The sequence below is a fragment of the Orcinus orca genome, chromosome 12, assembly GCF_937001465.1.
Source record: "Orcinus orca chromosome 12, mOrcOrc1.1, whole genome shotgun sequence".
In the NCBI taxonomy this organism is placed as follows: domain Eukaryota; kingdom Metazoa; phylum Chordata; class Mammalia; order Artiodactyla; family Delphinidae; genus Orcinus; species Orcinus orca.
The window spans coordinates 26179498-26204624 of record NC_064570.1 but is presented as its reverse complement, the minus strand read 5'-3'; the positions used below and the strand labels follow the sequence as shown (position 1 = coordinate 26204624).

Genomic DNA, 25127 nt, shown 5'->3' with positions numbered 1-25127 from the left:
CATATCACTTTGCTCTTAATAATGCGAACTTTTGGTTGCTGTTCGACTAAAAAAGTTTTAAAGCATTAAGTTTAGAAAAAATAATTCATCACCTGTCATTTCAGTTGTTCTAGCTTGAATAAGATTGGTGCTTCATAAAGTTAATCTAAGTATAGTTAAGACAGTTATATATTTTCGAGTGAGTGAAAAGAGCAAGTTATAAAAGTTCAGTAGGATCCCTCTTTTGAGGAAAAATAGATACATAAATGTATTGAAAGTGTCTGGAAAATTCTACACCAGGGTTTATCAATGTGGGCACTATTGACATTTTTGGCCAGATAACTCTTTGCTGTGGGGGGCCACCCTGGGCATCGTAGGATGTGGAAGAGTATTCTTGGCCTCTCCCCACTAGATGCCAGCAGCACCCTCTCCCTAGAGTTGTGACAACCAAAAATGTCTCCAGATATTGCCAGGTGTCCCATCGGGGACAAAATCACCCCCAGCTGAGAATCATTTCCCTACCCTAAGATGTGTACAGTGGTTAAATCTGGGTGGGAGTATTACAGGTAATTTTAATTTTCCCCCCTTTATCTCTAGTTAGTTTGTAATGAGTATGTGTACATTTTTTTATGTGTACATTTATCTTCTACAGAAAAAAATAAAATCTAGTCTTAAAATACCCACAACCATTGCACTATTTATTTATTAGATTTTAAAATATTCTAAGTTTATTGGCTGAACTGCAACTAGCCAATAGGCTGCTTGAAACTAAGCAGTAATATATCTTGCTGGTAATTTGTCTGTAGTCACACTCTTCTTTTTTACATTTAAAAAATGTTTATTTATTTATGTGTTAATTTAATTTTTATTTCATATTGGGGTATAGTTGATTTAGAATGTTGTGTTAGCTTCAGGTGTACAGCAAAGTAATTCAGTTATACATATACATATGATTTCTTTTTCAGATTCTTACCCCATATAGGTTATTATAGAATATTGAGTACAGTTCCCTGTGCTATATAGTAGGTCCTTGTTGATTATCTATTTTATATATAGTAGTGTGTATCTGTTAATCCCAAACTTCTAATTTATTGCATTATTTATTAAAAAATTATAGGCACATGTTCTTGAGCAAAGTCTTTGAAAAACCGTGGATAGAAGATTTGTGGAAGATATAATGTGGGAACCACAAAGGAAATAGAAAAAGTTCTTTCCAAGGTAATTTAGCAAAAATTCATCTCAAGATGTGGGATGGCAGTGTGTGGGCCAGAAAGAATTTGATTTATGACCCAGGTGCACTGATCCATACTGGTGTAGCCCTCTATTTGATGTTCTCATTAGATTTACCATGCTGCGCTGACTTGCACTCTGGGCTGTACAAATAGTTTTTCCCTGCACTGATTTCCTTTGAGGTGAACTCAGCCTGGGGGCACCCGATCTTCCCCATGTTGTAGGCTGAGGGGACAAATGTCCCTCTTCTACTTCATTCCCATGTGCAGGATGTGGCACTAGGTTTCATTCACTTTGTAGCAGGGGGTATTTTTATTCACCCAGTTGTTTAGAATTTATGGGGTATGGACATAGAGCCACTAGCAGACATTTTCATGTGGAAAAATCACCTAATGTGGAAGAGGTATGTAAAATCCTAAAACTGATGAACAGCTAGTGAAAGGATGAAGGTGCTGGTCAAAGATTCTGAAACCTCAACTTCCCAGCTCCACTGGGACCTCAGGCCTAGGGATGGAATCTAATGAGGCCCCAGAGGATGACTTCTCGGAGCTGCTGAGGCTCTGGCCACAGAGGTGACAGGAAGCACGATGACTGTTGCTCATAAAGGTACACTGCATCGAAGACTGTGTCACTTTCCCCCACAAGACATACCTACTGTACACTCACATTTGAATGTATATATATATATATATATATATATCTGCGTGCATTATGTATGTTGCAAAGTACTAAAGAAACAAAATTTTACAAAGGCTCAATACTTCTGATATGCTTAGAATGATAAGAGATGTGAAAGCAACTCAGAATTAGATTCCCTTTTACAAAACCACAGATGGATTTCAATCTGAAGGCATAAAGTAGGAAGCAAATTACTCTTGTACTTTTCGGTAAGAGAAACAAAGAGAGGCAAACTCTGCCTTTGAATCAAAATAGTCCTATGTCTAAATGGCTTCTTTTCCTGGTGTTAAGCACAACGATAACAAACACCTAACACTCGCTATGTGCCAGGCACCGTTCTAAACGCCTTCTACGTTCTAATGCTTTTTCATCCTCAAAGTAACCCTAAGGTTGTTGTTATCCTCCCTACAACGAGGACATTGTAGGACATAGTAGATGCTCAGTAAGTATTTTGTGAATGAAATGAATAAGCCAAACAATCATCAATCATTTTATTTTCTTTTTGCTCTTAATAGCAACTCATTCTTTCCCACTCCTGAATTTCCTTTATAGTAATAATAAATTTGTTCTTCAAAACTGGCTGTTTTGAAGCAAATGGTGAAGGAGATGGTAATAGTTAGTGGAAATTAGCTAGGGTAGTATTGTTTTATGATATACATTTGTTCCCACAGTAAATTATGTCAAAATTTTAATACACTCTCTCTTACATATTTATTTAATAATAAATTTGTTCTTCAAAATTAGCAGAATTATTTTTACAAAGATTGAGAAGAACAGAACACTCTGGTTAATAGAATTATGCTCTAAATTAAATCACTAGATCAGAAGCTGTTTGGATTTGTGGACAATCTGAAAAGACCATGACTTCAGAATCCATCTCTCTTACCAGGGTTGTCTGTGCCAAGAATATAAATAAGAAAATATGGATAATATCTGTTTTTCTGAAAGAGTATCAATGGATCATGAGCTCATGATTAAAGCAAACATATGCTAAGGTAAATCATACGAAATTGCTGTCTCTGCAAGTCAAAAACAGTCAAATATCAACAATTTTATATGGCTCAACTTAACAGATTCTGTCATATTTTAATACAATGTGACTATCGGATTTAATTTTCTAAGCAAATGATGAAGGAGATGGGAATGGTTACTGGAATTTAACTAGGGTGATATTGTTTTATGATATACTTTCATTCCCACAGTAAATTATGTCAATACACTCTCCCTTACATATAAACTCAACTTATTTCTTTTGTATGTCTTTATTTATTGATTTTAAGATTATGTAGATATGGGATATTCATTCACACATATTCCAAGGAATCTCTAAGGCACTGCTCATTCAAATAGAATATTTAATATTATAATAGTAACAGTGATTCAGCTACTAAACATGTTCTAGTTTATAGATTATCGAAATATCTTTTGAAAAACACATTTCCAGAAATAAATGTACTGTTCTATTATAAAATGTGGCATTTTTTTTTTCAGGTTAATTCCCTACTAAAAAGCCTCTGCTAGTTATTGAGAGGACATTTTAAAATTTATTTATTTATTTATTTATTTTTGGCTGCCTTGGGTCTTTGTTGCTGTGTGCGGGCTTTCTCTAGCTGCAGCGAGCGGGGGCTACTCTTGGTTGTGGTGCGCAGGCCTCTCATTGTGGTGGCTTCTCTCGTTGCGGAGCACAGGCTCTAGAGCGCAGGCTCAGTAGTTGTGGTGCAGGGGCTTAGTTGCTCCGTGGCATGTGGGATCTTCCCGGACCAGGGCTCGAACCTGTGTCCCCTGAATTGGCAGGCGGATTCCCAACCACTATGCCACCAGGAAAGGCGAGAGGACATTTTCTGATTATAAACTAATAACAACAATTTACGTTTACACTCGAGAACTTCTCCTAAAGTATTAGTATGGCCACTTAAAGTAGCCCAAAGCATATGACATCAAGATCTGTGCCTGATTTATTCACTCTGAACATGGATTATTATGATTGAACAGTGGGTTAGGTCTTTAAATGTGACCACTTCCCACCCACTTAGTGGTATTTGCATGTTTTAAGTATCTCAGCATTCTGGCAATAAACCAAATTCTAAAAAAGTAGCACTTATACAATGAATGGTCTTCATGAAGTATTTTTTACAGTGCTATACGCTTGGTAAGGGCCCAGAAAATAATTGTACAAGTGCTTGTTAGAAAATCATAAATAAAGAGGCCACAGTATACCCACCTGAATAAATTCTGCATCCAAGTTGGCCAACATTTTTGAATACTTACTGGGTACAAAGAAGGTCAGCCACTGCACTCTGGGCGCCCACCATCAGTGCGGGAGACCCACACGCACAACCCAGCACCCACAGGAGCTGGAATGAAACAAGCACTATGAAAATAGAAGGAATAAGTAATTCTCACTGACACAGAAATCCGAGTAAACTTCTGGCTCCGGTACTTTATTATTCGGTCACTTATCTGTTTGCACTCACGTGTTTTGTAATAGTAGAGGTCTGGCAAAGGGACGTTTGAGTGTTAGTCTTCCATTTGTACATATAATCCCCATTCCTCCATAAACTGCATGAGATAGGCTTCATGTTCCTCCAGTGTCTTGTCTGGAGCCCGATCCTGGTAGAGTCTAGATAAGAGGCCCTCCTCCTCGAGTCCCTCAGACTCAGGATGCTTACATCTCTCTGAGTCAAGTTCAAAGCTGGATAATGAAGGTATACACAGCCTGCCAGTCCGAGGGTCCCAATCGACCAGTGTGGTTGATGGTTCTGCCTCTGGCCCCTCCTCTGTGTCCACATGCCCCTGCGGCAGGTGGTCCAAGTCTCTGAGCTGAGGGGTATATGAATATGGTAGTGTTTGTGGACCCAAGTCTGCTAAAGTTGCCTGTTGCTCAGATAACTTTCCTTGTAGGGACACTTCCTCCTGCAAATTGAACTCCTGGTCTCCAGGCCCCACAGAAATGTCACTAGTTCTTACATCACATTCATATTCGATGACTGTTTTATCTGTGGGCATTGTCCTGCTGGGTGGCTCTTGCTGGCTTAAGGAAGTCCCTTGGGTGCTTTTCTCAGGGTCATACACAATGTCCACCACATGGGAAGCATATCCCAGGTGTTTCACCTCCACTTCCTCCTGATGGGGCTCCTGGTCCTTGCTGGGCTCATTCAGGTCTGAGGCATCATTGCTTTTTTCCATTACACTTATATCCTTATGAGAAGTTTTAGAATCCTCCAAAATATTGAGGGTGATAAAGTTAATCACAACTTTTTCAGCAGGTACAAAGACTCTTTTGTCAAATTCATTTCCATAAATCAAAATCTATAAAGAGAGAAGAGAATGGTTTTCATCTTTTCACTTTAGAGAGACATTAAAAACAGCTGTTAGATCACTAATCATTAGAGAAATGCAAATCAAAACTACAATGAGGTATCACCTCACACCAGGCAGAATGGCCATCAACAAAAAATCTACAAACAATAAATGCTGGAGAAGGTGTGGAGAAAATGGAACCCTCTTGCACTGTTGGTGGGAATGTACATTGGTTCAGCCACTATGGAGAACAGTATGGAGGTTCCTCAAAAGACTAAAAATAGAAGTACCATCCGACTCAGCAATCCCACCACTGGGCATATACCTTGAGAAAACCATCATTCAAAAAGAGTCATGTACCACAATGTTCATTGCAGCTCTATTTACAATAGCCAGGACATGGAAGCAACCTAAATGCCTGTCGACAGATGAATGGATAAAGAAGATGTGGCACATATATACAATGGAATATCACTCAGCCATAAAAAGAAACGAAATTGAGTTATTTGTAGTGAGGTGGATGGACCTAGAGTCTGTCATACAGAGTGAAGTAAGTCAGAAAGAGAAAAACAAATACCGTATGCTAACACACATATATGGAATCTAAAAAAAAAAATGGTTCTGAAGAACCTAGGGGCAGGACAGGAATAAAGATGCAGATGTAGAGAATGGACTTGAGGACATGGGGAGGGGGAAGGGTAAGCTGGGACGCAGTGAGAGAGTGGCATGAACATATATACACTACCAAATGTAAAATCGATAGCTGGTGGGAAGCAGTCACATAGCACAGGGAGATCAGCTTGGAGCTTTGTGACAACCTAGAGGGGTGGGATGGGGAGGGTGGGAGGGAGACACAAGAGGGAGGGGATATGGGGATATATGTATATGTATAGCTGATTCACTTTGTTATAAAGCAGAAACCGACACACCATTGTAGGGTAATTGTGCTCCAATAAAGATATTATAAAAACAAACAAACAAATAAAACCAGCTGTTAGTTAGAATTTATACCGTCCCCAGATAGTTGTAAAGGCCTATTCTTACCAACTCATGGAAGTGAAAGTTATGTTTGGAATACGCGGGAAAACTCCCTCACCTTGAGGCAAGAGACCCAAGATGCACGAAAGGCATATGGCAGTGAAGACTGGTTCCCTGGGTGGTCCTGATCCAGTCCAAGGATCGGGTGTGACCGCCTCTTCCTCTAACTGGCTGAGGGAATTCAGGGGGCTTATTTAATTTCTTGAGCCTCCTTTTTTTAATTCTGTAAAATCAGAATTTCTGCTGTGTCAGGAGTGGTGAAGACTGAGAGTTTTTGAAATTGCTTTATTAATTACAGTGTACTATGTGTTTATCAATAAGCCATCCTCTGGGCTACCAGCTCTTTTTTGCATATACGCTGGACAGGAAATGTGGGAGGGCATGAAAACTAGGTGTAAAAAGAGAAACAAGCACATGAATAGAGATGGTTTTACTTACTTCCCCCATACACCAAACTAATCATGCTATAATAGGGCCCAAAATGGAAATTCACCTGCCAATTTATAGCAGAGAGAGAAACTCTAAATCATGTCAGGAAAACTTGGTTAAGATTAAAGTTTTGCTGGCAATACATGGAAGGTGCCTGTTTAGATTGTCAATGATGAGTTATGTTACAATTCTCATTATCCACCCTATGATGTGATTTCATTTAACTACAAAATAGCAACTTCAGCATCTTTCTTTTACAAAAATGTGGGTTTCAGAAAGTCACAGGCTGTCAGTTCTCCTGTGCTTTTTCCTCCTAGGAAAGGTCTCCCTACGTCATTGAAAAGCTAACTCTGAAACCTAAATGAAGGCAGAATAATAGAAACATTTAAAAACAGAACTAACAGGAATGCATGTATGTATCGTGTACACGTGAACACGTATTTTGATAATTCCCAAAGAAATAGTTTTTGATTGTTAAAATATGCTCAGCCTTGGGAAACCTCCAGTACATGGTCCAGAAGCATAAGGTTTGTTCCTTCTTTTACTTTCTTGCTTCTCCTTGCTGTGAATGATTAAGCCCTGGCCGCTTTCCCCCTAAACGTGTTTCCATTCTGTGTCTGTCTCCAGCCCTACATCCCCCTCTCCTCTTTTAGACTCTCATCTTCTCTCTCCTGGACAACTCCCACAGCCTCCTAGCTGGGTTTGTTTGTTTGTTTGTTTGTTTCTAGTCTTCCTCTCCCTAAAGTTGTCTTTAACACTATCCAGTTGTATCTAAAACTCAATCTTGACCATAATGATCCCAGCTCAAAACCCTACAGAGTTTTGCAAACACAATGAAGTCCAAGGTCCTTAGAATAGCTCCCCAATTCTCCCATTATCTGGCCTTACCCCCTCACCCTCCAGTCTCTTCTTTCATAGCTTCTCATCAGGAACCTCATGGTTTTGCAATATTATATGTTTTCCCAAACATCCTCTACCTTTGCCCCTGCTGTTTCTTCCGCTTGAGGTAGGTGCCCTAACTCTTACTGAACTTTCACGACCAAGCCCAGGCATGAAACTTCTGATCCTCCACGTAGGGTGCCAGCACCCTTCCTGTACCCGCAAGAGTCCCTAGAACCCACTTTCATCTTAGTCTTCACATATCCTTTAAAACTTCTAGTCCCCAACTAGACTTAAGCCTTCGGAGGGGCATGGGTCATGACAATTTATCTGTGTACCTCAAGACCTAGTCTGATCTGTTCCATAAATATAAAATCTTTGTCAAAAGTTAAGGAATCTTTCTCTTTGGTTATGGTACTGAGTTAGTCTAGGACAGAAAGTGTTTTTAATTCATCAGCTCTTTAACTTGAAACTCACTCTGCCCATAAAAGGAACGGTATCTGTTCTAGAACCTCCTTTTCTATCTTCCTGGGTGTGTTATAAAGCCTCCTACCACTCTAGGCACTCACCAGATTTGCTGGGTGTTTCTCTTTGCCGACGTAGGTATATCTGTACATGGAGTAGCACATCACAGAAAAAATAAACACAGTAACAGATATGGGCAGAACATAGCAGAAGATGATTTTAACCTTCAGTGTTGATGTTTGATCTGTAAAAAGAAAAGTAGGGTGGGGTAGACAGCTGTGATTTGGTGTGGTGGGAAAACATTGGTAACGTCAAGAAGCTTTGGAGAGATCAGTTACTTTTAGGAATTCAGTTTTCTCATTTATAAATTGAGAAGCTTGAGCTAAATGTTAGAAGGGATCTCAGAATTCTTACTCTCTCTGACAATAGATGGGCTTAAGGAATCATCGGGACTTGTCTCCAACCTTTACAGCAAGGATGCCTTAACAACCCAAGTCAGCAGATATTCCAACATTTTATATCTGGCTATGAGATTCACGCCGGTTCTTCTATTTGCGGAAAAGTGTGCCTGATACTCAAGTAACTCACAGCGCTTCAAACCAAACAACAAAACCTTCTCCTGAAGATCCCATTAAGCTGCCCCACGTTTCCATGCCCCTCATTTGACTCAATCTTTTCCACATATTCAGGACCTTGCCACGAATGTATGGCGTCATCTTCTGTGTGACAAACAGAATCATCCTTACACAGCTGGCCAGGCTTTCTGGTAGGTCTGGAGCTTGGGGATGTGTGGAGAGGCAGCTGAGCTGGTGTGTGCTGAGAATGGCAGTAACTCCCTCCCTGGTCCTGCTGTGCCGTAGGTTCATGATGAGTTTAAAAGTCCATAGAGACATGAAAAGATCTGGCGAGTAGTTTTAAGAAAAGTAGCCCTGGATCACCATGGATCAGACTATATGCTTGATAGATAGGACTCATTGTGACTAATTTATATTTGTTAAGCTCCTGTGGAGTACTTGTAAATTGTGAAGGCTAAATTTACGTGTCCATCTGGCTAGGCCACAGTACCCAGTTATTTGGTCCAACATTATTCTAGATGTTTCTGTGAAAGCATTTTTTAGATGAGATTAGCATTTACATTAGTAGACATGAGTAGAGCAGATTGCCCTCTATAATGAGGGTGAGCCTCATCCAATCAGTTGAAGGCTTTGATAGAAAGAAGACTGATCATGTCCCAGAAGAGTGAATTCTGCCAGCTGATCACCTTCAGATAAGAACTGCACCATAAATTCTTCCTTAGGTCTCCAGCCTTACAGACTTTTAACTTACCAACCTCCAAAATCACGTGAGCCAGGTCCTTAAAATAAGTCTCTATCTCCATCTTGATGTGTGTGTGTGTGTACATTTATACATAAAGATTATGTATATTGTGTTCTATGGAGAACCCTGACTACTACAGCATTTAGCACAAATGACAGAAGTTCTAGGGCATTCCTTACATACTAATACAATCAGCAGGCGTGTCGTGGGAGTATTCTAACCCATTGCAGACGTTGGGTACTCTTGATGCCTAGTCCTGGGAGAGAGCAGCTAAGTTACTGTCTGGTCAACTGTCTAGTTAAAGAGTGGAAACAGAAGCATCATGGACTTCTGGTCAACAATAGCCAGTGGGAAAAGCCCAGGTATGGGGGTCCAACTGCAGGCTCTTCCATCCCGAAGAGCACATCTGTCAACAGATTCCACATAGAAAGATGCCAATAATGCAGATGTTGCAGATGGCTGGGCATCACCTGCCCCTACTTCAGGCTACAACTCAGTCCAGTCCTTTTTTTTTTAAATTTTTATTGGAGTATAGTTGATTTACAATGTTGCGTTAGTTTCAGGTGTACACCAAAGTGATCAGTTATACTTATACATATATCTACTCTTTTTTAGATTCTTTTCACATATAGGTCATTATAGAGTACTGAGTAGAGTTCCCTGTGCTATACAGTAGGTCCTTATTAGTTATCTCTTTTACATATAGTAGTGTGTATATGTCAATCCCAATCAATACAGTCCTCTTAATACAATCCCTGGCCTCTGGACCAAACTCATCCTGATAAACAGAGCCATGACAACAATGACTGAAGGCACTTAGTATACACCAGCACATGTTTGCAACAACCAACTAATAAACTGTATCTGTATTTTAGGAATTGGGGGATTGTGGAGAGCAGAAATATTTCAAAGAATAGTCCCCAAAGAGGTGATAGTGAGTTTTTGAAAAAGTAGACCCTCATAATGGTGTCTTGGAAAGGTATCTGGGGTGCTCTAACAGCTGGGATATCAAGAAAGGTCAGAACATGAAATGGTACCTTGTTATTACCGTTCCAGGACTAGTGAGAAGGTCGGCTCCTTCTGCTTACTGGGAAGTATTTCATTTAATCTGTACTTTAGTTGCTTTAGCTCTGCCAATGGCTTAAATGATTTCCACTGGGAATTCATTCCTACCATTTGCCCACTGATCAAGCTGTTAGTAAACAGAGCACTTTTCCAAATACAAAAATGATTTCCTCAATCTGCTTTGCTTTGCCTTTTGCTTGCCTTGCATTTTAATTTTATTGATATTTGACATATGGTAGAGAGCCCTTCATTTTAAAGGGAAAGGTATGATAATGATGGAGATTCAAAAATAAAGCTTTTCACTTCTGATATGTATTCACAAAATTCCCTTTTTAATCCTTAGGACAGTTTCATCTTGGAATGTGGGAGGCTTGAGGGGAGAGGAAAACAGGGGTTCTGTCAGCATTCCTGTCCCATAGCTGGTGACGGAACCAAGTCTTGGGGAAAATGATTGTGACGTTTGGAAGGCCAGCACATTTGGAAGAGAGAAACAAGAATGGATGAAGAGCCATTCAATGAAGGTAACCTTTAGGATTTATTTTCAATTTTTAGGTTTTGAGTTCAGGGTCTTACCACCCTCAGGGGAGAACAATTAAACAGACGCCAGGCTCCTATAACTCTAGTCTCCTAACAGGAACGAGAATCTTCAACCACACTTCCTTGGCAGCCAAGTTCAGAAAACACGAGGAGACAAATAAAAGGAAAGAGAGAGAAGCAACTATAAGAGTGAGGGAGTAGTAACTGATTTGCTGATCCCAGGCCCTTGCACAGCCTTGCACAGTGAGTGATATCTGAACACAACCTGCAGCGCCTATAATTTGTATTCCCGAGGGGGAGCAAAAGACTCTGTAGTAAAGTGTTTTTAGGATACTGCTTTGTTCCTAGGAATAAACTCATGTGATGTTCTTAAAGACCACAGAACTTCTACTGATCAGAGTGATTATAGTTTTAAAGAAGAAAAGCCGTGTGCGTAAAAATTCCTATAATTCTTCTTTCCCAAGATAGAGTCTTGTTGGACTTGTGCTAAGAGTGCCCTAGGAGGTGAAAACACTCCCTACTGTGAGCCAAGTTCAATGGTAGAGTCCCGGGCTGCTCAGTGCATTTCTGGTGGTGGTTGTTTCTGCCTGCACTTCAGCCTGTTTCTGGTAGACACGGATTTTCAAAACCTTGTCTACACCACCATCCTTCCTTCTAGTTTTAGCAGATTTCCTACCTCAGACCAGCTGAGATTCTCAAAGCTTACCTTTCAAAGTACTGACACACTGCTTCTCAGACGGCTGAACAAGGCGAGGAGGGCCTGGGACGAAGGACTCCACGAGGACGCAGTACAGAGTGTCCGGCTCCAGCCAGCCGAATACCAGCGTTCGGTTTGTCACACACTGGGACCACTAGGATAGGGGATTGCGAAGAGCAGTTAGAGCCAGAGATTTCCAGCACCACCCCAGACAAGTAACTTTAGAAGGAAACAGAAGACTGAGGTACCAGTAAGTCCTTTACTATCACTAAGAGCTTATTTTTTTAGCAACAACTTTAAAATATCCTTTTCCTTCAGCTTGGCAGTCCCAGTTAGGGACTGGGCAAATTGTGGGAACAATTCTAAATAATGACATAAGGAGGGATTTCTTCTTCCACTTTGTCCTGGGTTCTTGCTGATATGTTTTTCTTTCTTGGAGAGTGACTGACAGATGTTAAGCAAGTAAAAACTCTCCATCAAAGTGAGGTGGACAATTGCTCTACCCACCCACAGCAACATCATAGCAGAGACTTTCTGTAAAGGAAATCTGAAAGCAGTTTTTAAAATTTCTACACATCAGCTTCAACTGTATCTTGTATGGCAACACTTTTGAATGTCACACCTTCCCAGATTCACATGCCGAGAATTTAAGCATCAGGGCTGTGTGTTCCAGCATTAGCTGCAAAAAGTGACACAAATGATAGGTCCCCATTCCATTTCAGGCTTACCGTTCTATTTGATTTAGTATTATGTATGGACACATTATACTTCAGATTAGAGTATATTTGTTCCAGGGAAATAGAGCTTTCTTCTGGGTTTTTCTTCCACTTCTTTGGAGCCGTCAGAACAATAGATATGGATTTCTCATCAGTAGTCAAAGCAACCTCTGGTGGGCCAATTTGTGCTTAAAGGGGAGGGGAGAGGGAATGATCATGTTCAGATGTAGAAATCACCTCGGATGAAACAATATAATCCTACTGGGATCAAAGCTCTAAAGCCCACCCTCTTATCTGAGATGCCTCAGAATGCTCTAGGTGGGCCCAAGTGATACCGAATCTTGAAACAATCATGTCACACACTGATAGAACGTTAAAGCAGCAAATTTACTTAGTCACATGTAGTTCCTAGTCACATGGCTAAACAGTACTAGATGACGGTAAATATAATTAAAAGTGTTTGCATGGGCTTCCCTGGTGGCGCAGTGGTTGAGAGTCCGCCTGCCGATGCAGGGGACACGGGTTCGTGCCCCGGTCCGGGAAGATCCCACATGCCGCGGAGCGGCTGGGCCCGTGAGCCATGGCCGCTGAGCCTGCGCGTCCGGAGCCTGTGCTCCACAACGGGAGAGGCCACAGCAGTGAGAGGCCCATGTACCGTAAAAGAAAAAAAAAAAAAAAAAAAAAAAGGGTGTGCAACACTCCTGGCACCTGAAACGTTGGTGATAAATAACATTAAGAGGATTTGATGTGTTAGTAAAAATCAGAAATGGAGAAATGAAGCGCTGCTAAAGACCTCTGGGGAAGTAAACTTTGGAGAATGATCTAGAACAGAGATTAGCAAACTTTTACCATAAAGGTACTGACGTAAGTATTTTAGGCTTTGCAGGCCATGTGATCTCTGTCGCAACTATTATTTATAGAAATGTAAAAACCATTCTTAGCTCTTGTCTTGTACAAAAACAGAAAGGGGAGGGGGTGCTGCATTTAGTCCGAGGCCATAGTTTGCTGACTTCTGATCCAGAAAGGCAGCAAGGGAAAGGCTCCAGCTCCAGAACTCAGGGAGTGCTTGTAAATTTCATCATGGCAGCTCTGAGTGGGTCCTCTATGGCCGAATCAGTCACAGATCAGGGATGGAAAATTTTCAAAAGAAATACCAGGAAGATGTTGCCTTAATTCTGAGTTACATCTAGAAATTATGTAATAACTCTACCAAGTTTGTAACAAGAAGAGACTTAGTTTGGTGATCAGAACAATCTTCAATCAACCTGCGGGCATATGTCAAATAGTTTATAAACCCACAACATGAAAATAAATGTCAGTTGTTCCTCAAATTATGTAATCTCAACTAAACAATAAAACAAAATCAAAATTTGATAATATTGGCATCTAGGGCTTCCCTGGTGGCGCAGTGGTTGAGAGTCCGCCTGCCAATGCAGGGGACACGGGTTTGTGCCCCGGTTCGGGAAGATCCCACATGCCGTGGAGCGGCTGGGCCCGTGAGCCATGGCTGCTGAGCCTGTGCGTCCGGAGCCTGTGCTCTGCACAGGAGAGGCCACAACAGTGAGAGGCCCGCGTACCGCAAAAAAAGAAAAAAAAAATTATTGGCATCTAGCGTCAATTCTGGATCCGGGAGCAATCTTAGAGACACTTGGCCAAAACTTTCATTCTAAAGATGAGACTCTGAGATGCAGCAAGGTGAAGTACCTTGGGCTGGTCACTTCACCTGATCGACAGAGTGCAGAGCGCTGGCCTCGACAAGGCTGTCTATGAGGCAGAGACTGTTACATTAGGGGGTCAGATGAACTTGATATTGATACATGTTTAACAAACAACTGTGTTACTTACTTTCTAAAAGAGGATAGAATCGTCCAGTTTCTGCCCATTTAGAACAATTCGTTCCCCAGATGGCCTTAGCTTTGGCATAATATTGACGTTCGTAGTCAGAAGTTTCAGCAGAGAGATCACAGTAGGTCCTACTGATATTTCTGCATTCGGATTTATTCAGCCATTTCTTTTGCCCATATCTGCTGAGAAGGAAACTGTGAATTAACAATGAGGTGCTCTCTATGCTTCACAGTAGGAAAAAAAAAAAAAACAGTCATTATATAAAACTGAATGGAACTTAAGACCTTCTCTTCAGAACAACAAAAGTGCTTGTCATTGAGATAAAAAAGAATCTACTTTTGCTGCTGGCAAATTTTTTCATTAGCTGTCAGGAACATGAGTCAGAGTTTCTATAATCACCTTTCTTTTCTGTGAATTATAATGTGGACAGTACATTTTGAAAGCATGTATTTTATTATTAGCCTTGGCCTACAGTAAACATTTTACAGATTGTGTGATCAATTCTTCTATGTAAATTTTTAGCCCACATGCATACCGAGGTCAGTTTGATGCGTCTTTTTTTTTTGGATGGATTGTTTTAAGAAAAATTAGTCATTTTTTCCTTGGAAATTCTTCTTGACATTCTCATAAAATTTAAAAATATACTTGCCCTCAAGGGTTCTGGGGAAAATTCACTAGGTTGGAGTGCATTCCGAAATCAGCATTTTCAATGATCATAGTGATGATGATGATATTAACCAGGTTGTTCACATCTGTTTTTCCTCTCCTTTATTAAAGACATAGCACCCATAGAAAATAGGAGGTGGGAAATATTTTAGCATTTCTCAGGTGGAAGAGACTGAGGTATTGAGAGTTTAAGTGACATGGGAAGAGCCAGGTGAAAGAGACAGGGTTGCATGAAAGGCTACTGAAAGGATTAAAGCAGGTGTGTCGGGCTTTTAGACAGCTAACTCTGGTGGTAGCGTATAGAATGTAATGGGTCAAGGGTGGCTGACTGGGGAGCAGTTGAGAGGATGCTAGAGTGGTCCAGGTGGAAGGCGTAGGTGGCTTGCACAAGGATGGTGGCAGTGGAATGAATGACAGGACAAAAGGAAAAAATATTAGGAGACAAGACTTGGTGATTGAGTGCATGAGAGAGATGAGGGAAAAGAAGGTGTTAAGGATGATGTCTCTTTCTGTCCTGGCTAGTTGGGTGGAATGGTGGTAACATTTACCAAGATCAGGTATGCGGAAGAAGAGTGGGTTTGGGAAATGGGGAGAGGAGGGGGGAGGGAAAGATAATGAGTTCAGTTTTTGACATGTTGAGCTTAAGATACGTGAAAGGTATCCAAATGCGGATGCTCAGAAGGCGCTGGAGCTCAGGAGAAAGGGGTGAGTGGGAGGTAGGGATTTTGAAATCTATGGCATAAAGCTGCTCATGGAAGGCACAGGCATGAATGAAATTACCCATGGAGACAAAGCAAAGCCTAGGATAAAGTTTCAGGAGCAGCAAGATTTAAAGGTGAGATACAGGGACTGCCCTGGTGGCACAGTGGTTGAGAGTCCGCCTGCCAATGCAGGGGACATGGGTTCAATCCCTGGTCCAGGAAGATCCCACATGCCACGGAGCAATTAAGCCCGTGTGTCACAACTACTGAGCCTGCGCTCTAGAGCCCGCAAGCCACAACTACTGTGTCCGTGTACCACAACTACTGAAGCCCACGTGCTTAGAGCCCATGCTCCGCAACAAGAGAAGCCCACGCACCACAACGAACAGTAGCCCCCGCTCACCGCAACTAGAGAAGAGCCCGCGTGCAGCAACGAAGACCCAACGCAGCCAAAAATAATAAATAAATAAAATAAATAAATTTATAAAAAAAATAAAGGTGAGATACAAAGTACACTTAGAAATAGCAGCTAAAGAGGGAGAAGGAAAAACAGACATCACAAAAGTCAAGGGAAGACTGGGTGTTGAGAAGGAGGAAATGTCAACTTTATCAAGTGTTGCCAAAGCTTAAGGGTATCTACTCTTTTCAAAATATGGCAGCAGAGTCCTGAAAGTAAATGTCTCCTGTTTCATAAGTACCATAGCTACCAGAAAACATTAGAAATATAGTTAGATCTTGTTGACCAATTTCTCCATTCAAGTAATCACCATGCTGAGGGGCTTTCAAACTTTTTATTGACTGTGAGCCATAGAAAGAAATACATTTCACAGTGTGACCCAGTTCACACATATATCCAACATACTAAAACAAAGGTCTTGGAAGATAATACCTAAACTTTACAACATGCCAGGCACTTAGTTATTTTCCATTCTAATCCACTCCACACCATTCTAATCCTTCCCATTAAAAAAAAGATGCTAGGCCTTCCCTGGTGGCGCAGTGGTTGGGAGTCCGCCTGCCGATGCAGGGGACACGGGTTCGTGCCCCGGTCCGGGAAGACCCCACATGCCGCGGAGCGGCTGGGCCCATGAGCCACGGCCGCTGAGCCTGCGCGTCCGGAGCCTGTGCTCCGCAACGGGAGAGGCCACAGCAGTGAGAGGCCCGTGTACCGAAAAAAAAAAAAAAGATGCTAGTTATGTCCCTCAAAATTGACTTCATGGTCCACCAACAGGTCTTGACTTGTGGTTTGAAAAATATTGCCATCCCCTATTTGACCTTTTCTCCTCAAATTTCCTGACTTTGCCAAGGGCAAGGCAGCTTCCCATGACAGATGTCAATGAAGGAGAAACGCTCTTTACTTAATTCTGGACAAAATGCTTTGTAAGTCTGACAAGCTGATAGACATGAATCATTCAATATATACTACAGTAATGATGTTCATGCATGTCAAAAAGTCATGCGGGGCCCTCAGTGGTCTCTGACTTCTGGTAATGGCAGGAAATATTTATCAAGTGCCTATTATGCGCTTGGACTGCTGCTTAGGATTTGAAAGCTTTATCTCATTTAATTATCATAATAACCTTAGGAGGTAGGTACCGTTATTTTCATCCCATTTTACAGATGAGGAAATTGAGGCTCAGTGATATTAAGGGAGCTGCTCAAGGCAGTCTGACTAGTATAACAGGCATATCTGGGATTTGAACCACTTTTCCCTGATGCTAAAGCTTGTGCTTTTAATGCTACACTCTTATTTTCAGCATTAAATTCTTTGGGTAGATATAATTTAAACTTTTGTTAAAATTTCATGTTTTGCTTAGAAACAAACTTCACTCAAAAGTAAAAAAGTATAATATGTAACCTGCCCAAGGCTACCCATTTAGGTTCACAGTCTGGCTATGACCCCAGGACTGTTTGTCTTTGGAAATGAGCCTGGAGCCCTGTCAGTGACACAAACTGCCCTGTATTCCTGCCCACTGTCCACATTCACAGGCATGTAAGAACTCCACCATGGCAAGTTTCTTTTCAAATATTCTTTTTTGAAATTTATGTAATCTAAATTATCTACTCTCACAGAGCAGTGATTACTCTCTCTCTCTTTTTAAATCCTTTTCTGAATCACATAAACACATAAAGAATAGAACAAGCTCCTTGCTCCACCTAATGAAAAAGGAGACAAGGACACACTCATGAGCCATTTCTCCTGGCAGAGTGATGCCTCTTCCCTAAAACACTGGTTCCTGAGAAATTCTTCGGCAATGAGAATGAAGTTCTAGATAAACGAGGTCATTGTGGGTAGCAGCCAAAGTCTTTCACTGCCTTTAATGGTCAGAATTTTCTTTTCTTTTCTTTTTTTTTAACATCTTTATTGGAGTATAATTGCTTTACAATGGTGTGTTAGTTTCTGCAGTATAACAAAGTGAATCAGCTATACATATATCCCCATATCGCCTCAGAATTTTCTTTTCAAAGACAAAAATGATGTTATTCTTTTTTGTAAATATGGTACAGTTTTTAAACTCAGGCAGTCAGAAAAGTATAACCGAGAGAGAAATAAATTACCCTGAAGCCCATTACCCTGAAACATTTGGTACACATGATTCTGCACATCTCATTATGCTTATATGTACCCAGAGGAATGATTCAATAGCTGAATATATAGACAAAAGCTAGGTTATGCCATACTTATGATTTTAATAAAAGTAGTAAATTTAACTTGATTCAAACTTTGAAGAAAAAGAAATTAAAATGAAATGAATCACTGCAGTTCAAATGTTTCATCACCACATGAGATATTAGTTCTTAAAAAGATCTTTTAAATTAAGAAAACTGTGTATGAAAGATATTGAGAGTTTACTTATTAAAATGATGACATATTTTCATTTTGGATCACATATAATGGCTTCAGGCTACGGAAGTCAGTACATATACAGTTTTTCCCCACCTTCTGATTTGTTATATTATTGATAAGGTTCAAACATTTACAAGAAAGTTCTGTAACCATATTTCCCATCACTAGTCTTAGTTCTACATTTAGATAGTTTCAATACCTGCTCCCTTTTTGCCAAAATCTTGTCATTTCTAAGTTCGTTTAGGCTCATCTTTATCCCTCTGTCAGTTGGATATCATCTTTAGTTAGTGTTCCCTCCCTACCACAGCCTGCAAGAAGGTCTCAGGGGAGTGACAGCCCAAGTTCAACCTGCTTGAAAATACAAAAAATATATTTGCTGAACTTGATAAGAGTCTTAGGTCACACTTATTTTTCCCTCAGAAGATACATCGCTGTCATGAACTGAGTGTTGCCAGATAGAAATCATTGCTTTTGCTGTGACGGTCATAAATCATTTCATTTTCTTCAAAGTTAAATAACTTTACCAAGATATGTCTTCCTATTATCTTTATTAAATTTTCCTAGACAGAGCATGCATTTACAATATGCAATTCCAGGTACTCATTATTACCTGTTCAATTATTACTACCTGTTAGCTATAATAGGTTTTTCATCTCTACATAACATTTTTATTTTCCATCTCCTTCCTAAGTTCTGCCACCGTGCTTTTTAAAAAAGTTCTTCTTCTTGTCTTAGAACCTCTTCTTTGACTGTTATCCCTTCTTTGAGGTTTACCATTAGAGAACATGTTGTTTATGGATTCAAACTCTGAACCATTATTTGTCTGAATTTTTCTTTAATTTCCATGAGAAAGCTTTCAGGAATGTTTGACTTGTGTTCGTTTTGTCTTTCTCCCTTTCAGTAATTAGGGATAGGTGTGCTGGATTCTTTGGGACAATTACTCTTTGAATGGAGCCAGCTCTTTATTAAATATTAGGTGAGTGGGTATAGGAGTGAGGATCTAACACACACCCACTTACCATTTTGCATTCCTTCTTGATTGCAGTGAGCGTTGAGCGAGAGGTGAAAAGTGAAAATGTCCATTCACTATTATCTTTAGTAAAAACTGTGAGTTGTACAGAATTCTGCACTCAGTTTCACTTAAAAATATCCTATAATTCTAATAAGTATAGATGTTTCAGAGGTGATGGATTTCCTTGTTTGCTCAGCCACAGAATAACGTTTTGACAGACTTCTTTTCTCCATTTAAATAACTTCTTCTTGCCTAAGTACTCAATACTCTGTTTCCATGAAGAAACTGTTGTCTAATTTAATCTAACAAAACACAATGAGACAATTCTACATGAAATATCTAAAACCTTTCTTTTTCCTCACTCATTTAATACAATAGATGGTTTATCTTTGCACAATTAATAGGAGTCTGAGTCTTGTGCTTATAAATTAGCCAAAACGAAAAGAACCAACTTACATGAAATACTGCACAGAATAAGTAACTTCCACTCCTTGTAGGCCCTGTGGTGGGTTCCACTGTAGGATATTCTTCATGTTTATAGATAAGAAGGTTATATTTGTAGGTTTAGGCAGACCACCAGAGACACAGGAAACTGAAAAAGGAGTAGAGAGGAATTGAGGTCTTAATAGAGAGAAAGGAAGACCTAACATGTGGTAGCTGGTCTCCAGATATGGCCCCCAACGAGCCACACCTTCCAGTACTCATGCTCTGTGTATTTCCTTCCAAACTGAACATGGGCTGACCTCATGGCCCTCTTTAAGCAACAAAATTGATACTGGGACTGAGGCTTAACAAGGCCTACGAGCTTCCACTTTTGTCCTTTTGAAAGCCCTAAGCTGCCATGTAAAAAGTGGGCTACTATGCTGGAGAAACCATGTTAAGAGGCCATGTGAAGAGGGAGAGGTTTGGCTGTCCCAGTGTCCCAGCTGAGCCCAGTCTTCCAACCAAGGGGCCAGAATGAAGCCACTGTGGACATTCCAGCCCCATGTGCCATAGACTGAAGCTTCATGAGAGGCTCTGAAAGAGACCAGCTGAAGAACCATCCAGCTGAGCCTTAGATAAATCCTCAGAATTATGAGAAATTATAAAATGATTCTTTTAAACCACTAAATGTTGGGGCAGTTTGTTATGCACCAGAAGATAACTGAAACAATCCCTTTATTAGATATAGAAATAAAATTTAGGATAGATGTCACTGAAAGGCCAGAGACTGGAGACTGGAGCTGGGGTTAGCTTTACTAAAGTATGTAATAAAGAAATAGTTATAATAAGAACTAATGAAAGAAGACAATTTATTTAATTAAACACTGATATGCAGGCTTCCCTGGTGGCGCAGCGGTTGGGAGTCTGCTTGCTGATGCAGGGGACATGGGTTCGTGCCCCAGTCTGGGAAGATCCCACATGCCCCGGAGAGGCTAGGCCCGTGAGCCATGGCCGCTGAGCCTGCACATCTGAAGCCTGTGCTCCGCAACGGGAGAGGCCACAACAGTGAGAGGCCCGCGTACTGCAAAAAAGAAAAACAAACAAAACAAAACAAAACAAAAAAACACTGATATGTTCACCTAACTGTGTTCTAAGAAAGACTGTATCCTAGAGGATTAATTTATAGAAATCCTCTGTAAAGGAATGATAAAAAATGGAGAAACTACCAAAAAATTAGAAAAGGAAAAAAGAAAAGTGAAGAATAGTTTCTTATAAAAGAAAACAAAGACGATCCTTTAAATACAATAAATGAAAAAATTCTGTGGTGATATGAAAGAATCAAAATATTAATTTAAACTACTGGAGAGATCCCAAAGTCCTGAGTAATAAATAATCAGATATTATGAAGAATTTATCATAAATATGAATATTCTAGTCAATGAATTTGGAAAATATCAAATTTTGATATTTCAAATCAAACAGGAAATAAAACTGAGCTAAGTCACTGAAGGCTGGTCCAATTTTGGCTAACGTTCAATAATTCTTGTATAAATCAACTGAGACTAATGTCAGAGAAAGGAATTAGCTTTATGATTATGGTAATCCTTGGCTAAGATTAGCTCTATACAATGTATTGTAATCCCACAAGCCAAATGAAAAGAAAGAAAAAATTCTTTCCTTTGGAATTAAACTTTATAACGTAACATGACCCTGATTCTGAGCCAAAGTAAGCTCTTTAACACGTGGCAGGGTGACCGAACTATAAGTGGCTGAGTTTGCGTTCGGGCATGTGTGCGAGCATATGCTACATTTGTAACGACTCCTACTTTTAACCTTGCTCATTTTTTTTAATACCTCAGTTTTATTTTATTTTATTTAATAAATTTATTTATTTATTTATTGGCTGCGTTGGGTCTTTGTTGCTGCGCACGGGCTTTTCTCTCTAGTTGCGGCAAGCGGGGGCTACTCTTCGTTGCGGTGCGTGGGCTTCTCATTGCGGTGGCTTCTCTTGTTGAGGAGCACGGGATCTAGGCACACGGGCTTCAGTAGTGGTGGGACGCGGGCTCAGTAGTTCTGGCTCGTGGGCTCTAGAGCGCAGGCTCAGTAGTTGGGGCACATGGGCTTAGCTGCTCTGCGGCATGTGGGATCTTCCCGGACCAGGGATCAAACCCATGTCCCCTGCATTGGCAGGCGGATTCTTAACCACTGCGCCAGCAGGGAAGTCCTCAGTTTTATTTCAGAGAGGGAAGTTAAACACTCAAAGAGAAGCTCTGTCAACTGGTCACTGTGTTGGGTGTGTGTGTAGGAGCAGTAGAAAGGATCTCTAAAGGATGCCACCTGCCATCAAAGTGTCTGTCTTTGATTTCTATTCTTCGAACTCCTTGGAACCACTGCATATCAACTGGTATTGGCTTTTTCTGGAGCTTATATATAATGAATAATTATTAATGATTTAATACTGCTCTGTGCTATCACTAGGTTCTAACTTTTAATCATATTTTTAAGACAAAACAGAGAACTTGGGGAAGCAGCACCATGAAGTACAGTATTCCCCAACCCTTCAAAAGTGGGGAACAGGGCTTCCCTGGTGGTGCAGTGGTTGAGAGTCTGCCTGCCGATGCAGGGGACACGGGTTCGTGCCCCGGTCCGGGAAGATCCCACATGCCGTAGAGCGGCTGGGCCTGTGAGCCATGGCTGCTAAGCCTGCGTGTCCGGAGCCTGTGCTCCGCAACGGGAGAGGCCACAACAGTGAGAGGCCCACGTACCGCAAAAAAACAAAACAAAACAAAACAAAAAAAAGTGGGGAACACTGTCAAATAAACAATTCTGAGGATCTTTCCAGATCTAAAATGCTGTGGTTTATATTTTTAGATGACACTAACATGTGAAGAGTGGTTAGCATCTTGTAAAAACTAAATTAAAATAGACTGTGTATTATAATATCGCGACGGAAGACATTACCAAAGCATGGCTCCACAGAACTAACTGAGAAGGAACCAGAATAGTCTGATTTGTGGCAATTTGTGTTCGGAGAATAAAAAAACACAAGTTATCTTAGATATTATAATCCAGGCATATTTTCTCAATGTTTATCTATACAAAGGTTTATCTTCTACATTGGTTTCTGTGTGACTTTTAATATAAGTAAACGACAGAATTCTCAAAATGCCTAAAACATACCCCCAAATTTTTAAAGAAATAACTTGGAATAAAGTAAACGGACTGCTCATTTTAATTTTTTTTTTTTTTGCGGTACGCGGGGCTCTCACTGTTGTGGCCTCTCCCGTTGCAGAGCACAGGCTCCGGACGGTGAAGTAATCCATTTGAAATACAAATAGGCCCATGGCTTCCACTGCATAAAAGGCTTAGCCTTTTATGAGAGGAAGGAAGAAAGATGGGGGCAAGAATAGCACTGGTGAGACCTGTGAGACTGCAGTTGCAGCAGCCGCAGTGAGGAAGGCTGAGCTTGCACCGAGATGCTGGCTGTGGATATGGAGGGTGAGGTGGGCGCAGCTGGGAGCTCTCTTTTCAAAGTAGAAACAGTACCCCCTGATGAAGCAGAGCTATGAGAGTCACATCAGTAAGAGAGTTGCTGTGTTGTGAAAGCTAAATCAACAGATGACGATTTATCAAGAAATATTTGCCCTTTTGATGATGCAAAAAAGTGATAAAAAATAGAATTAGCACTTTGTTTTTGAGGAGGAGAAACAGTATTTTAAAAAGAACAACTTATAACTAGTATTTCTTTGTGGTGTTTTCATCTTCACAAAGTTGTAGGCACTGTTTGTTTCCAGTTTGGAAAACATAAAGAAAACACTCCTGAATAAATGTTCCAGTTGAGATAAGTCATTTTCCTAACCTGCCAGTATCGATAAGATAATTTAATCAACACCAAAGAGGAAATATGTCACACCCACATTGATATCAGGAGTCATGTGCCAATTCGTGGGTAACAAAAGCATTTTTGTTCGCATAGATTGATGGCCTGGAAGTACAGCTCTGATCCTCTGAAAGTCTGTCCATTTAATATCCCAAATCACGAAGCTGTTGGATTAGCACACATAATTTTATTTCTGGGAGTGCTATACCATTACAACTTCGGTTTGGTACACAAAGTTCTCCATGGTCTGGTCTGGCCTCTCCTTTTGTAATTCTGCCAAATGCACTATGCTCATTAGTCACACCAGATCACCTGCAAAACGCTAACTAGCTCTGCAGTTTTCATGCCTTTACAATTCTGGTACCCTCCTCCTATAGTATCTTTGGGAACTAAAAGACGCCTTATTTTTCCATGTGTACCTCCATTTAGAGTACTGGCTTGCACTATTTTAATGACGTGATTACATTGTGATGTTGTGGAGGGTGTGCATGGTCTCCCTTAAAGGGAGTGGGCATTCCTGACGACAGTCACTGGGTGGGAGGCTGGTCTTTCAGGAGAAAATGAAACACAGAAGACCTCAGAAAGGGACAAGAACTCCAGGCTCCCTTTGAGCTTCCCTGACCGGGGTATGGACATTGGTCAATGGAGGGAGACTTGAGGGGGGCCCCCTTGGATAATGGGTATTAAGATGGCTTCTGCAAACTAGTGGTTCCCAGTGGGGAGGTGGGGAAGGGCAGTAGAGGGGTAGGGGATTAAGAGGCACGGACTATTATGTATAAGATAAGCTACAGGGATATATTGTACAACACAAGGAATATAGCCAATATTTTATAACTATAAATGGAGTATAACCTTCAAAAATTGTGACTCATTATATGGTACACCTGTAACTTATGTAATATTGTATATCAACTCTACTTCAATTTAAAAAAGGAAAAAAATTAACCAATGAACAGCAACCAAAAAGATGGCTTCTGTCCTAACACAGCTGTGAGGGGACAGCAAGAAGGGGTCCACTTAATGAACTCCTAAGTAATGATGGGTTAGCTATAGCCTGTAAGTCATGTCATTTAGACCTGTGTTCCCTTTCAGTGTTTATTTTCCTCTCATTATATCTTGGCCTTTGGGAAAGTCTTCTAGCCCAGCTTCATCTATGTTATAACCCCCAAAAGAAAAAGTCCTCTATCTCCTCTTGGGTCCTTCTAATAGAAAGAGAATAAATAAATGGAATTTGAAATGGGTAAATCTTTGACAACTTCATTAGTGGAGTTTTATAAAATGTGGCTGCTACATTAGTTCCAAGAATTACCTTATAGTTACCTTTCTGTAGGTGGAATGAAATAGTATGTGACATTTTCTTAATGGCTTCAAAGATAATACTAAGGTCATCATCTTAAGTATGTTGCAGTTTTAATTATATGC

General features: G+C 40.5%; 1 protein-coding gene across 12 annotated transcripts in view; it reads right to left on the bottom strand.

Moving 5' to 3' along the window:
- Nucleotides 1-25127, bottom strand: part of IL20RA (interleukin 20 receptor subunit alpha) — a 55447-nt gene that overhangs the window by 15897 nt on the left and 14423 nt on the right. For 2 of the 12 annotated variants that reach the window (XR_007470659.1, XR_007470660.1), the window contains exons 2-8: nucleotides 19859-19994; nucleotides 14176-14357; nucleotides 12343-12518; nucleotides 11624-11768; nucleotides 8103-8242; nucleotides 4362-5196; nucleotides 4156-4258 (exon numbers count right to left, since the gene is read on the bottom strand). Coding sequence is in view for 9 of the 12 variants with exons in the window: in XM_049695585.1 (XP_049551542.1) it covers nucleotides 4405-5196; nucleotides 8103-8242; nucleotides 11624-11768; nucleotides 12343-12518; nucleotides 14176-14357; nucleotides 19859-19994 (1571 nt within the window). In the remaining 3 variants the exon portion in view is untranslated. Of the gene's footprint in view, nucleotides 1-2400; nucleotides 4259-4301; nucleotides 5197-8102; nucleotides 8243-11623; nucleotides 11769-12342; nucleotides 12519-14175; nucleotides 14358-18589; nucleotides 18742-19858; nucleotides 19996-25127 lie in introns of those variants that run through there. The other 10 variants (XM_049695584.1, XM_049695586.1, XR_007470658.1 and 7 more) reach the window with 9 other exon arrangements.